Source organism: Danio rerio, chromosome 1 (assembly GCF_049306965.1).
Source record: "Danio rerio strain Tuebingen ecotype United States chromosome 1, GRCz12tu, whole genome shotgun sequence".
Lineage (NCBI taxonomy): Eukaryota > Metazoa > Chordata > Actinopteri > Cypriniformes > Danionidae > Danio > Danio rerio.
Window position 1 is genome coordinate 28,143,965 of NC_133176.1, and position 15,099 is coordinate 28,159,063.

At 36.3% G+C, this 15,099-nt stretch overlaps 1 protein-coding gene across 4 annotated transcripts in view; it reads left to right on the top strand.

Moving 5' to 3' along the window:
- uso1 (USO1 vesicle transport factor) overlaps positions 1-13,228 on the top strand; it is a 42,959-nt gene extending 29,731 nt beyond the window's left edge. For 3 of the 4 annotated variants that reach the window (XM_009291483.5, XM_009291480.5, XM_009291485.5), the window contains 11 exons: positions 655-765; positions 1,714-1,832; positions 2,507-2,688; positions 2,911-3,032; positions 3,390-3,528; positions 3,661-3,824; positions 6,155-6,214; positions 6,321-6,419; positions 10,059-10,154; positions 10,248-10,463; positions 12,266-13,228. In XM_009291483.5, the coding sequence (XP_009289758.2) occupies positions 655-765; positions 1,714-1,832; positions 2,507-2,688; positions 2,911-3,032; positions 3,390-3,528; positions 3,661-3,824; positions 6,155-6,214; positions 6,321-6,419; positions 10,059-10,154; positions 10,248-10,463; positions 12,266-12,349 (1,392 nt within the window). In that variant the 3' untranslated portion in view covers positions 12,350-13,228. 4 annotated transcript variants of the gene reach the window in all.
- Positions 13,229-15,099: the final 1,871 nt, after the last annotated feature.

Consider the following 15,099-nt stretch of genomic DNA (forward strand, 5'->3'; position numbering starts at 1 on the left):
TCATGGATAATAACAAAATAATCATAATTATCATGAATATGATATTTGTCATAAATGAGCAGCTCCATGTCTTTTTGGACTGTAAACCGAAAAAATCCTATATTTAAAAGGGCGTACAGTATCCATGTACTATTTTGTTGATGAGATTGGTCATCCAGTAAATGACCCTTTCATACTTGTAAAATCCAAAGGATACTTTAAGCTTATTCATTGAGAATGTAAGCTGTCTTTCTTTAGCTCTAGATTCAATATGAATACAACTTGACCCTCTTAGCTACATAATGATTCAAATTTATACTTGATTTAAGTTTATTTTATGCACTGAACATTACATGATTTAAGTTTATTTACTGTACTGTACAGTACATCTAATTGCAAGCAAAACAGGTCAAAGACAAGGGTTAGATGGGCTTCACCTGCTCAATTTTGCTATTTTTCTTTTACTTTTCTCTAAGAATGAGCAAATATGATTTGGTTAACATTGGAAATATTGGAATATTGGAAGTTGACATTTACACTGTGAAATGAGAGTTCTTGCAGCACAGTCTTTTCTGAACATGTTTGCTTATTTCTTAGATGTTAAAAGTGAATGTTTGCACCATGTGTCCTACAGTATAAGTGAGTAACTAATTTCATGTTTTCTTCTGTGTACAGGGCAGTAGGGTGCAGACGAAGGTCGGTCTCCTCATGTTGCTCTGCACCTGGATCAGTAACTGTCCAATCGCTGTCATGCACTTCCTGCACAATCAAGACAATGTTCCCTTTGTATCCTTTTGATAAACCTGATTTATTTACTTGATATACACACATACCGCTTGCTTTATCGTTCTGCACTTTGATGATAACGTTTAATTCGTAGTTAATAATTGACGGATTAAACTCTCTGTGAATGCTTAAAGGTGGCTTACTAAAACATGAATTGTGTTAATTGTTCCAAACCATTCAGATGGTTTGAACACATGATACAAATATGACTAAAAAAATATGATATATAAACTATATATAAGAATTAGAGAATTAGAGAGCATTAGAGAAACCACAGAAAGACACTGTAAGAACAGAAATCTAATGATTCTCTTTATACCCAAAATGTTCATTTGTGTTCAGTCCTATTGGTTTAAAAGGACATTAACCCTTTTTGTAGTGAACAAACCCAAACTAATCCTAGGTTTCAAGATTTACTTTAATTTTACTTTACTGTACTAATCGTATTTCTATGAGAAACTTCACAGTAAATCCACTGAAGTCTATCTACATTTTTTTGTACTTTAAAAGTGATATATAATCTTAGGCCTTAAAACAAAGAAACAAAAATAACAAGACAATCTTTCACATTACTTTTCTTAAAAAGTTACTAAGTAATAATTTAGTTTCTTTTTTTTTAAATAAAAGTGACCTAGGATTTTAAAGACATTTAAAAGCAACTTTAACACTGCTTATTTATTTTAATGATCACTATTTTGTTTAAATTATGCACTGTGTCAGACAAAAAACATAACTATTCCCTGTTAATAACAAACAAAGCGAAAATCAAGAAAACATGTCTAAAAAACTTTATACAAGCAGATGCTATGAAACCTCCACTTGTACAAAGGGAAGACAAATAAATTAACTAAAGATCAAATATACATGTTCGAATGTTCGCTTTTTTTATTTATTATTATTGTTTATTTAGTATTTATTTTGTTTTGTTTCCTTAAATTCTGTGTTCAGTTGACAGGACAAATCTCAGAAAATCTGGGTGAGGATGAGCGACTGGTTCAGGGTCTCTGTGCTCTGTTGTTGGGGATTTGTATCTACTATAACGACAACAGTTTAGAGAACTACACTAAGTATGTTTACTTTCTTGCTTTGTTTCCTTCAACGCTTCCTTTTGTTGACGAGTCTTATGACTAGGGCTGGCAGTTGATTTCAAATTAGTCACAATCAGTCTTATTTTATTTCCTCTTCATTTAGGTAATTAAAGTAGTAATTATTAAATGCTATGTCCTTTAACAGTGTTTAATATAATGATAGAGAACCAAATAAAATGGCAGGTGGTAGAACTTTTACCTTTAAGTAATGAACATGGAGCAATAGAAAGCAAATTTAAAAATATAACTCATTTGCAGAACTAAGCAAAATTTGTTTTGATGTTAAATTGATGTTAAAGAGATGGTTGACCCAAACCTTAAAGTTCTCCCATTATTGACTTTCTTCTGTTGAACAAAAAAGAAGATAATTTAAAGATAGCTGAAGTAAGTTTTTCATACTATGGATGTCAATTTTTTTACTAGTTTTCAGCATTCTTTAAAATGTATTCTTTTGCATTTACCAGAATAAAGAAACTAAAAGTTTGACACCACTTAAATGTGAGTTAATAGTGTGTAAATGTTTATGTTTGGGTGAACTTTCCCCTAAAATATCACATATATTTATAACTACTAAACTTAAAAATGCTCTCTCTCATTATTTACAGTTCTACCTCAAACTCTGTTTAACAAAATATCTTTTTTTCTGTTCACAGAGAAAAGCTGAAGCAGTTGATTGAGAAGCGCATAGGAAAGGAAAACTTTGTGGAGAAATTGGCCTTTATAACGAAACACGAATTATATTCCCGGGCGGCTCAGAAACCTCAGCCAGCCTTTTCCACACCAGAACACATGCTGTTTGATCATGAATTTACCAAACTTGTCAAAGAGTTGGAAGGTAAGTGTCATATTTGAATTTGTTTACCCTTGTGAAGCTGATCTTTTAAGTGGCTAAATGGCTAAATTAAACTCACAAAAGGTTAAAAAAAAAGCCCTTTTAAACAGACATTTTAAACAGCCTTAAAGACACAACACTATGTGAAATTTGACTACTGCAACCCTTTAGGATGGGCCAGAAGGTTTCTATTTTCGTAATCTGGTGCTCTTTGATTGTTCACAGGTATGATAACAAAAGCAGTGCTAAGGTCAAGCGAAGAAGAGAAAAAGGAGGAAGAGGTTAAGAAAACACTAGAGCAACATGACAGCATTGTAACCCAATACAAAGAGTTGATCAGAGAACAGGTAAAAATGCACCAAACAATTCAATATCCTATTCACTCATTGAAAATTGAAATAAGTGTCACTGAGTGTTATTAGAAGACTTGTTTCTATAAATATTCTATAAGTAATCATGCTGTGAGTTTATTAAATGATTATTTCTTTGAGTATTTGATTGTCGTCTGTAAGCTGATACACTTAACCATATTGAAATGCAATTTTTCTGTATTAAAAGCAATATAGGTCTTAAGAAAATGGGTTTCTCCTTATTAAACAGTGCTTTCTCCTTCATCTGCAAGCTTTCTGGAAGAGGATTTCTAAAAAAAAAAAAAAACAGGCATACTTTGTTAAACCTCCCTCTTTATCCCTCTTTAATTGCAGGATTCTCAGATAAACGAGCTGAAAAAACAAGTGACTGCTCTTACATCCCAGACTGAAAATTTGGAGAGCACCATAACACAACAGCTTTCTCAGATCCAGCAGCACAAAGATCAGTACAACATCCTCAAACTTAAACTAGGTACCGAGCAAACATCAGATAAATGTCCATTGAATTAGAAGTGTTTAAATAGAAATCCATAGTATGTGGCTCTTAAACCAATTTTAACAGAATCACTGTAACGTATGTTCACTCCTTCTTCACATTGTGCAGGTAAAGATACGCAGCAGGCAGGTAATCAGGCAGAGGCAGCTCATGTCAATGGCCTCCAGCCAGAAGAGCTAAGTCAGCTCAGAGAACGACTCGAGGAAGTGCAAAGACAAAACCAGCTATTGCAGACACAACTGACTGAGAAGGACTCTCTAATAACCAGCCTGGTATGTGTGTGTCTGTTTCCTGAAATAGATTTTTTTATATATATGGCTATAATGTATGTTACCCTAATATGAAACCATTTGCATTTTTATTCATGCATTTAGCATTTAAAAAAAAAAAAAAATACAATTAAACTGGGGGCGTCTTGGCTGACACGTCTCTACAATATCACATGGTGGTCGGGGACAGTGCCTCTGTACTGGGCAATTGGGGTGGTGGTTCCCATTTTTATGAAGGGGGACCAGAGGGTGGACTTGTTTCCAGTGCATTTTGGACTCCAGTAGGGCTGTCCTTTGAAATTCTGTCCATAAAAATTATGAACGGAATTGCTGACAGAGCGTAGCCTTGGGCTGGAGGGGGTACGGTTCGAGGACCATTGGATCTCATCTCTGTTAATCACAGATGATGTTGTTCTGTTGGCTTCATCGAACATGGGCCTTCAGGATGCACTTTGGCAGTTTGCTGCCGAATGTGATGCGGCTTGGATTATAATGAGCACCCTCAAGGCCACGAAGCTCCACCGGAAAAAGGTGGTTTGCCATCTCCAGGTTGATCTTACCCCAGGTGGAGTTCAAATATCTTGGGGTTTTGTTCACGAATGAGGGAAGGATGGAGCGTGAGATTGACAGGCGGATTGGTGCAGCGGCAGCAGTAATGTGGTCGATGTACCGGTCCGTTGTGGTAAAAAAGGAGCTGAGCTGAAATGCAAAGCTTTCGATTTACCGGTCAACCTACATTCCTACTCTCACCTATGGTCATGAGCTTTGGGTCATAACCGAAAGCACAAGATCTTGGATCCAAGCGCCCGAAATGAGTTTCCCTCGCAGGGTGGCAGGCCACACCCATATAGATAGGGTGAGGAGCTATGTCACCCGGGAGGAGCTCAGAGTAGAGCCGCTGCTCCTCCACATTGAGAGAAGTCAACTGAGGTGGCTCGGGCATCTGTTTCGGATGTCTCCTGGATGCCTACCTAGCGAGGTGTTCCAGGCAGAAGAACTAGTCTGAGGTTCTCTCCTAAGACTAATGCTCCGTGACCCAGCCCCGAAAAAGCAGTTGAAAATTAATGAATTAATGAATTTTATTTATTTATTTATTTATTTATTTATTTATTTATTTATTTATTTATTTATTTATTAAACTGTAATATTTTTATGGTAATGTTGTAAATCTATTTTAAAAATATTTAAATGTGTAATTTTTTTCCTGGCTTAGCAAAGCTGTGATTCCTTTTTTTTTTTTTTTTTTTTTTTTTTTTTGTTTTGTTTTTTTACATCATTACTCCAATGTTCGGTGTCTTATGATCCTTCATAAAAAGTTTTTTATTTTAATTTGGTGCCCAAGCAAACCTTCTTATGACTGTTGTCAATGATGAAAACCATTGTGCTGTTTAGTAGTTTTGGTGCGTGGTACAACCAAAATTCTGTTTAAAGGTATCATTTTGTTATCTGGAGTCATTTTATTTGACAATAGTCATCCATTTCACAATATAGTTTTTGAATAGGTAGTTGATTCAGAAAATAAAAGGGTTCTATTAAATACTTAAAAAATTAAAATCATTTTTCTTTTATTTGGACTGTTAATTATAGTAATGAATATATATAACAATATTGGATTACACAGAAATTGTCATACTGTGATGCCAATATCTTTTGGATCTGTGTGTTTTTTGTGAAGTGTTATATAAAGAGTCAGATTTGGAATCTTTATTTTCCCAAAAAAGATTATTAGAGCAGATACTGAATTTAGCTCTGTGTGACTGGTGTCACAGTTAATAAATAAATAAATAATTAATTACTCGCATATTCTGACCAATAAATCAAAGCAGACTAAGGATTTTATGAGATCCTCATGTTATTTGTGCATTTTTCACTAATTTTCCTAGTCTTCGGGTAATTAGTTGTGTTACCAGGCATGCATTAGGACCAGAGGGAGGCTGTTCAGCAGGGGCTGTAGCGCAACACATTTGACTGTTTAATTTGCTGAGGGATATTGTACACGGAGTTATTCTGTATTCAGTATTATAAATCACAGGTTAAAGTTCAGATTTCTGATGTGATATTCTATGAACGCTTTAGTTTTAAAAAATCTGTTGCAGTCGAGAAAATATTTGAGAAGTAACGATATATACCATATTATAACACCCAGTCCTAGTAGAAATCATGGTACATTTTTTGAGAGTTCTTAGAAGAATAAAAATTTCTAAGGAGTATATCAAAATGTTTTTTAGTAATGTCCCAAATGTCTTCCATCACATTTGATAAATAGACTGCATCCATGCTAAAAGTAATTATAAAGTATAAGTAATAAAAGTGTTTTGATTTGTGCCTATTAGAAAGCTGAGGGTGTGCCATCGGTAGAGGATTCAACATCAGAGGTCACAGAATTACGAAAGGTCAAGATCCAAAGTTTTTATTATATTCCTTAAAGTCTTCATAATAACATTGTGTACCTTTTTTTTTTGAACGGAGATCATTAAAGTGTTTGATGTGTGGTTGCAGGAGGTAGAGGGGCTGAAAGCTCAGCTGCAGAGCCAGACTGCGGAGATCACACAACTGCAGAATGAAAGACAGGAGCTTCTCCGAGGATCTGAGCCCACAGTAAGTGTGTTGCACTCATTGATCTTCCCAGAAAGAACAGTCCAGTTCACTGTAGTCTGGGCCTCACGTGGCCCACCCTACAGACCACCTGTGAACCATCTGGTTGTAAAATCACAAAACAGCTGATTTATTTAGAAGCCAATGAACTTACTCTAATGATTTATTCAAAAAAGGTTATATTCAAACTCACATTAGTGTTGCTCTCAGACAAGCCAATATTCTACTCTTTCTTTGGTTTAGAACTACTTTTTAATGGCTTAATGTCTACAATGGCTATGTTTCCATCCAAAAATGTGAATTACCTTTATGCGCAAAACTGGAATATTGCATAAAAGATGTAAGAATAAATCAGCGTTTCCATTCAATGAGTCAAAGAGAACAAAACACTTTCTAAATAACTGTTGCCAAATATCAACAGTAAAAACTGATATTGCTGTGGTAAGAGAATCTTTTTAAAATCTTTTCCTTATTTAATAAATTACTTACTCAGAAAATGATGCTGGCATGCAATGAATGAGTGGTGGCGTTTGAAGGCGTGAGACACAAAGCACAGATGCTCTTGATTCTGGAGGTATTTAATATTATAGTAACACTAATACTGAGATGGTTACACCGTTTTAGAATGACCAAAATAACACTTGCGATGTTTTACAGTGTGCTCAGCCTTTTCCAGAATGCGCATAAAAATAGGTGGATGGAAATGTAGCTAATGTAATGCTCTATATTAAAGGCACTATGTCATTTTAACCTCTAGAGGGCACACGTTCACAACAAACAAAAGTGAATTTTGATGACACCCTGAGTGTGTGAAGTCATGGGGAGTTGTTGTCTTGCATCCTATAGGACAGTTAAAAAAAATCATGTTTATATTTAAAACTTAATATCATGGTAGAATGAAGCAGATTAAAGGCTCGTTTATACTTCTGCGTCAAGTGATCGGCTTGACCCATGGCATCTGTCTTGCACGTAGTCGTACATTTATACTTCTGCGTGCTGTTTGTGTTGCTCTGCAATACTTCCAAAATGCTAGGGGGCAGTAGGTTTTTATGCTCCTCTGTGTCGAGTGTCTTCACTGGTGTTGTTTTTTTGTGAACGCTAACGAAGTAACTTAAACTCACTCATTCAGCAGCGGGAACCGGCGGACGTGCAGCAACTTTAACCATAAGGTAAACACAAAACAAAAGTTTCCATCTGGAGCTTCTTCACTTGATTTGACACTTGTAAACACTCACTCTATCGGGCTTGCAGCTCTCAGCACCGCCCGCGCTCGTCACTGCTACCAAGCCGACTAATCACAGACCTTGCAAGGGGCTGTGACGGCCCAAAGGCTGCACCGGACCGTACATGTGCACTTGACACAGAAGTTTAAATCAGCCTTGAAATCTGACATTTTTAAATGCGTATCTGAAAAGTTCCTCACAAGTCAATTCAAGCAGTATTTTTTTTTTTTTTTTCTCTTTTCAAAAAAGAAAAAGAAAGGGGAAATACTGTTTATCCATGGCACAGTTGGCGTCTCGTTTAATGAAAAAGCTGAGTGGGATTATCCCGAAACAACATTTTTTTACAATAAATCAGTGGCAATTTGGTACTTTGCATGTGATAAGGCAGTCACATGACAAAGTTTTTGTACATGAAGTACTGTCAGTTTCTATTCAGGCTTCAAATTATGAACACGGGAAAGGTGTGCGCCATACATTCAAAATCACATACAGCATATGTTATAGCACTGATTCTCTATCCTCTGCCACATTCTGCCTTAATATTACGTACTTAGTTTGTCATAAAGTGCTGCATTATAAATTTTAGCTTTCACGGTGTACGGTGGCTCTGAAATGTCAGAACACCTCTCCAAACACTTCGTACAGATGCGATTTTTATTTTTTAACATGTGAAAATTTCTAATGAAAGGTTTAGACTCAGCATGCAATGAATTTCAGGCTAAAAGCTGTTGAGTTGATGATTATAATTGGGTCATGATTATGCGGGAAAGAAGCAGAGCTGTTTTATCCTACTAAAATCATTGTAAGCTTCTGTTAATAATAAAATAATAACAACTAAAATGCACAGCATATTAAAGCTTCCTTGGTGTTTTGCAGTTTCTATAAATCCAAACAGGAAATCAAGCATGTATGATGTCATTAGCATGGTTACACAGGACACGGTCTGTGTCACTAGTTTACCCTCTCAGGCTCAAATTAAGTTTTAGAAACAGGAAAAATCTGATATTTGGGGAAAATTATCAAATTATACTAAATTATGTACTAAATTATGGGGTAGTACAATAGAATCCTGACTTTTTTTTTAGAGAGACCTTCACATGCAAGGCATTCTGGGATGTTGCAGATTTGCAACATTGGCCCAGTGTGGTAATTAGACACTGACGACTGAATGTGATATGAACAATAACTTTTTATATACAACTTTTCAAACAATGTAACAAAAAGCTTTTCAGTGGCAGAACAACAACAAAAACAATATGGGATCCAAATCCAATATCTCAAATCCTCATTGAGTAGGTCATGTTTCCAAGTCACTTTGTCATGTGGTACTCCAAGAAACAGTTTTTGTCTTTTGTGTCATCTGGTGTGCAAGTGGGGAAACTGTTTGTTGCTAATGGACAACCAAGTCCTGCAGTGGTACTTCTGAGTAAAAAAAAAACTCATCAAATATGTATCTGGAGTAATAAGGTAGTTAATTTTTAACTGTTGCAAATCTGCAACGTGTGCCCTGAGAAAAGAGTTTATTTCTCTGGATTTGAACATTACAGATTTGAAACATTTGGGACAATGTAAGTACACAAGCCAGCAAAAATATATAAAACACAGTTCTAGTGTTTTTTAGATAATTTAATCTTTATTTAAAGTCATTCATTTTGTGTCTTTAATACTCAATCTTAACTGTAAAATCAGCTAGACACTTGTGAGATAGTACTTAACCGTACAATGTCATAAAAACACAAAAAACCTATACTGCGATGTACGTCTTTTTCATAAGTTGTATGCTTGACTTGATTTATACTTTATTCAAACAGGTTAATCATGCAGTGAATGTTTTTGGAATGTCTAGATGTGTTTGGAATTTTTTTTTTTTTTTTTTTTTGGTAAGCAATTACAAAAATGACAAAAACCTCTTACACACCCATCATTGGAATGTCAGCTATATTGTTCCCAATCTGCACACAAGAACTATTCTGAATCAGAAAGAGCTTGATTGCCAAGTATATTTACTTGCACAAGAAATTTGCTGACAAACTGTTAATTAAATAAAAAATGAAGATACTTGAAATAAGAAGAGTAAATTAGGCATATGTGTACATAAATAAAATAGGTTTGAAAATGCAGGTGTGCTGTATGCATAATAGTATAGGATATTATTAAAAGGGAATGAAGGCAGTGTATTAATTATTAATAATGTAATTCATATAAAATTGCACTGTGGGGAATAATAGATGATTTATATTATTAAATAAATTATACTCAATATTTACTATCTAAAAATGTGTAAATCGAAATCTTTTTATTTCTTACAGAAATAGCAGTATAGAAATCTTCAAGATTTAAAAGATTTAGCAGCGTTTACTTGAGCCCTTCCCGAATACAAATATGAATGTGATCTGAATACGAGTGATCTTTCTTTTAGGTTGCGGTCCCAGCAGAAGAAAGCGTCTATAAAGAGAAGATTACAGAGTTGGAGAGCAGACTGTCTGCTCAGACAACAGAGAACCAGAAGCTCAAGGTGAACATCATTCACTTTCTTACTGATTTCTGTTACATAATTTACCTTTTAACCACGCTCTGTGTTTTCTCTTTCCCCCTTGCTGTCTTTCAGGGTGAAGTTAAAACTCTTCTGGAGAGTAAAGAATCGATGGAGAAAGACCTTGCTTCGGCCACAAGCACATCCGCCATCTTGCAGGCAGAGAAAAACAAGTTACAGCAGGAGGTGCAGGAGTCCAAAAAAGAACAAGACGATCTTCTTATGCTCCTTGCTGACCAGGACCAGAAGATTTTGAACCTCAAACAGAGACTCAAAGACTTGGGAGAGCCGGTACATGCTTTGTAACTCTTCAGAGCATAATTTTACTCACAACATCAAACCCCCTAGTTTTTCATGTTTTTTTTGCTATTGCTGAATCCAATGCAAAATCAACAAAAAGTCGCAATTTTTTTTTTTTATCCTACAAAATTCTTAATTTAACCACAACATAATGTCAAAAAATGTAAATATAATCACATAAAACATCCAATTCCAAACCATATAATTAGAGGAGTTAATCTACGATGGTCTCATGGTTTGGTGCAGTTACTATTATCATGCCATCGATTCGGTTCAATTCGATATCTCAGTGCATCATGTTGCATTGACGATATGCTGAACTGATATCCGATGCCAAATTGTTGTGTCTGCATCACGGTGCACCGAAGAATTAAATTTGACTCCTCTACATATAATCAAATTATATTTATTTCAGTTTGCAATTATTTGTTTTACATGACTTAGCATACTGAGCATATTGATGTATTTGATTGTCTCAAAACATTGTCTCACCTGCGCTCTCACAATCTAAACATCACATGGAGGTGGTTGGGTGGGAGTGGAATTGTTTTGCAGCCTGTGCAGTGAGCGAGTGATTTACATGTGAAGTCAATGCAAAGATGCGATTAGACATCCTGTGGTGCAAATCAAATGAATAACATAGTGAGAATTGGGCGTATTCTGCGTTTAACGAGTTTCAGACTGCAAAAGAAAGTGGGAGCAAACATCTAAGAGACAGAGCAATGGAACAAACAGAACAGCAAGCAGCTTCAGGGTGTCCACGGGGTCTTAAAAAGTATTAAAAGCTGATAAATCATTTATGAGAAAATTAAGGCCCTTAAAAGGTTTTAAAACGAGCGTTGTCCAAAGTGTTTGACTCCAATAAAGCATAAATATATTTATTTTCCTCCTAATATTAACAACGGCATGCTCAGTCCACACAATTGGTTCAGGCTGGGGCGCGTCCAGCCATGCTCCTCCATCCGCGTGATGTCACATAATTTGCGACAAACGAGGGAGGTGATGTGACACTCTCCACATGTAGTGAAACCATAGAGCGAAACAGACGGCAAAATAGGAAAGTGTGTACTCCTGGTTGGAGAAAGACAAGGTATACCCAGTGGCTGAAGCCTGTCGCTGAAAACAACCGCATAATTTATTCTTTCTAGCTTTGTTTCTTCCAATCTTATCTGAGTTTTGTTGCATGGTTGTGCTCCATTAATTTATTTAACTAAAACTGTTTATTAAGTTAAAGGTTTGCTACTGATAAGAACTTGAAGTGGTGATGAGGTCTTAAAATATTCTGAGAAGGTCTTTAAAAAGTCCTAAAAGGTATTGAAATTCCTGCATATACTCTGAGCTTACAATGATGGAGATTGGTTCAAGAATGACGGCCACTGAATGTGACTGAATTGAAGAACAGTTTTCTTTACATGTATGGCTGGTAGCCTATTATGATGTGCATCAAATCAATAAATGATTTAGCTGAACTCTTTTCCTGCCGTTGACAAGAGAAAACACTTGCTTGCCATTCACATGTTTTTACGGCAATCTGTGTTTTAGGTGTATTACTGTAAAAGAAGCCCTAACGGATTTTGTTAATGTGAATTTTTATATTTATATATATTTTTAATCACAAAATTGTCCGCATATGTCTGGAAATTACCACCACAAAATCAGTAATGTTTATCGTGAAAAATCACACAAAAAAAATATGAAAAACTAGGGGGTCTGCTATATTCATATAATGCTGTATTTTGAAAATAACCTTACTATATGTATTAGGTTTTGACATTATTTTGTCCTGCTTGCAGATTGAAGATGAGGATGAACTGGATTCAAGAGACCAGTTTGAGGATGACGATGAAGAAGAGGAGGAAGAAGAGTGTGATGAATAATAAAAAAAAAGGATTAAATTCATAGTGGAAGTGAATGACTGCTAATGTTAACATGTCACTTACACAAATAGAGAGAAAAGGTGTTGGACAATAGAACTGATCTTCTGATTTTTAGAAGAATAACATATTTCTTTCATTTCTTCAGACCTGTATTTTAATTTTTAGAGAGGATTACATTTTGCCAGCATGGTGAACTGGACCCGTTTCATTTCAAAGAAGCGTAAGTGTTTGTTCAGATAATAAACACAAGTGAATACTTTATTTTTGATCCACATTCCCAAAGCTTATGTCCTGGTCGCACGCAATAGAAGATTCTAAAGAGATCTTTGCACTAATGATGGAGAGGAGACAATAAAGAGAAGATCCCATGGAAAAAGATTAGTCTGTGTTTCTGTACTGCTTAAAAACTGGTGGGAGTGTTATGAATGGATCGGCGAATGGATTGTACAAGACATGCCTTCTCTGCTCAGGTGCACAGTGAGCTCTGTGTAACATCTCGTTCAAGTTATGTCCACTTCCTCTTTTGCGTTAGATTGCTGCCTGGTCACACAGCTGTTAAATATTTATTGTTCTTTCAGCGGTTCCTCCACGTTTGTAGCTTTCAGAATTGTTCAGCTATTATCATCATCATCATCATCATTCACTCAAAAGTCACAAACACATTCAACCTACGTTGTATTGAGTTGTGCTCACATCTGCCACCTTGTTTTCCCATGTGCTGCTCTTCAACATGACACTGCTGAAGTCCCGCTGAATGCTGGGATTGTACACCTTCAGGTTCCTCTAAAACTGGAGAGCTTTTTTTGGCATAGTTTGATTTAGCCATTGGATAATTTATGGATGAGCCTCACAATAAACTGTATAAATACTTGACTGTGATGTTTTGCTCTTAAACGTCTGTTTTTAATTCTATTACAGTGGGTATTGTTGTTACATATACAGCCAAATCTGACAATTAACAAAAACTTCTAACCTTTAACACCCATAACATATTTCATACTTCATATTAAGTTTGAGGGATTGCACAATAAATAAATTAGGTATTTTCAGAAAGATGTATTGTATTTCTTTAAAGATGTTCTCTTTTTTTCAGCAATGTCTTAATATCTTGTGAATGTCAAAACTGAATAAGAGAGCGGGACTAACAGAGCACCAACTGCATGTGTGCATGTTGTGACTCAACATTTACACATTGAAACCTGCAAATAAATTTGTTGTTGTTATTTTTAATGGCCCTTTAAAGAACAGTTGCTAATGTGCACACGGTTGTTACTAGAAGGTATATATATTTATATTAAGTTAATATTATATTATTAAAGCAACCACTAACTGTATTTTATTAATCTTTACCTCCATCCCAACCTAAAAACAGTAATTGTACAGTGTAAAAAAAATGCTATATTAACATGCCTATGTGTTCAAAAGGCTTCTGGAACATTCTCTTGCTGACTGATATGCAAGTGCATCGTCACTTTAATGGGCGGGACTTGGATAAGGAAGAGAAGCAGGTGTGCAGAGCAGACAAAGAGCCCGAACTGAAATCACTGCAAAGTTAAAGTTATCTGCTTTTCTGCTCACGTTGCATGCAGATCAACACAAGTTATCATCAGTAAATGTTCGACTGAGAAATGGAGTCTGAGTGAATTTCTTATAGATGACAGTAAACAGTTCTGACCGACTGTCTGCAGGGATTCAGATACACCCGAATCAGTGTTAAATTAAAACCTCAGTTACAAAGTGGTCCTTCGAGCCGGATGCTGAATAAATAGCAAGAGCCTCCAGCTGTTCGCCCCAGAAGACATATAAAGCCTCCTGCATATCTAGCAGACTTCCAAGTACGTATGACTGGATCTGAGAGGGGATGCCAGCAACTTACATATTCAAGTGATGAAGAAGTTAATGCAGAATATGCTCTATTGTCTACTGAACGTGAGTCTCATGCCTCCACACCTATAAGTCAGCGTTCACCAACCAGTGATCTGGTGCTACAGGATGAATGGCAAAGTACACAGGGAGTGTTACAGAGAGAAGAGGATGAACAGTATCATCAGTCGCAGCAGTCAGCCTGGGAGGAGATGCAACAAGAGAATGATGAGCTTCGTAGCTGCATCCGACACATGCTAGAGGTTTTAAGTGCATTAAGGGGTCTTAAAGAGGAGAATAGTGTAATGAAGCAAGAGATCCAGCAGCTAGCCTCAAACGTAGCCATTCAGCATAAGCCAGTCGCTCGGTTACCAGCTCTAACAGTTCATAGCCAGCCTCTGTCCCCCACACAAAGCAACGATTTCCCCCAGTACCCCTCTGGGCAGATTAAGCAGATAACAGAGCAGATGAGAGATTGCAATGTCTCTCCTATAACCAGTAGAGCAGCCCCAAGCACTGCCAAGGTATCGTACCCCTAATCCAAGACTAGCTCCTCATCTTCAGCCTCATCCACATAGTGAACCCATCCACTACTATGAGCCCAGAGAGAATTATCCCTCACACTCAGACCAACGAGAATCCTACCATATGCAGCATTCAGGGATTGTGCCTCCATCTGCAGTGCCATACTCTCAAGAGAGAACATACCGAGGACCTAAGCCTTCTATTCCGTTCTTATTAACATCGGATCCACGAGAGTTTTCAAGGTTGCGCATGGCTTTAGAGAATCTCCTACCCAGTGATGCATCTGAACGTTTCCGATATCAAATCCTCACAGATCATCTACAGTTAGAGGAGGCATTGCTGGTAGCAGACTCTTATTGCAA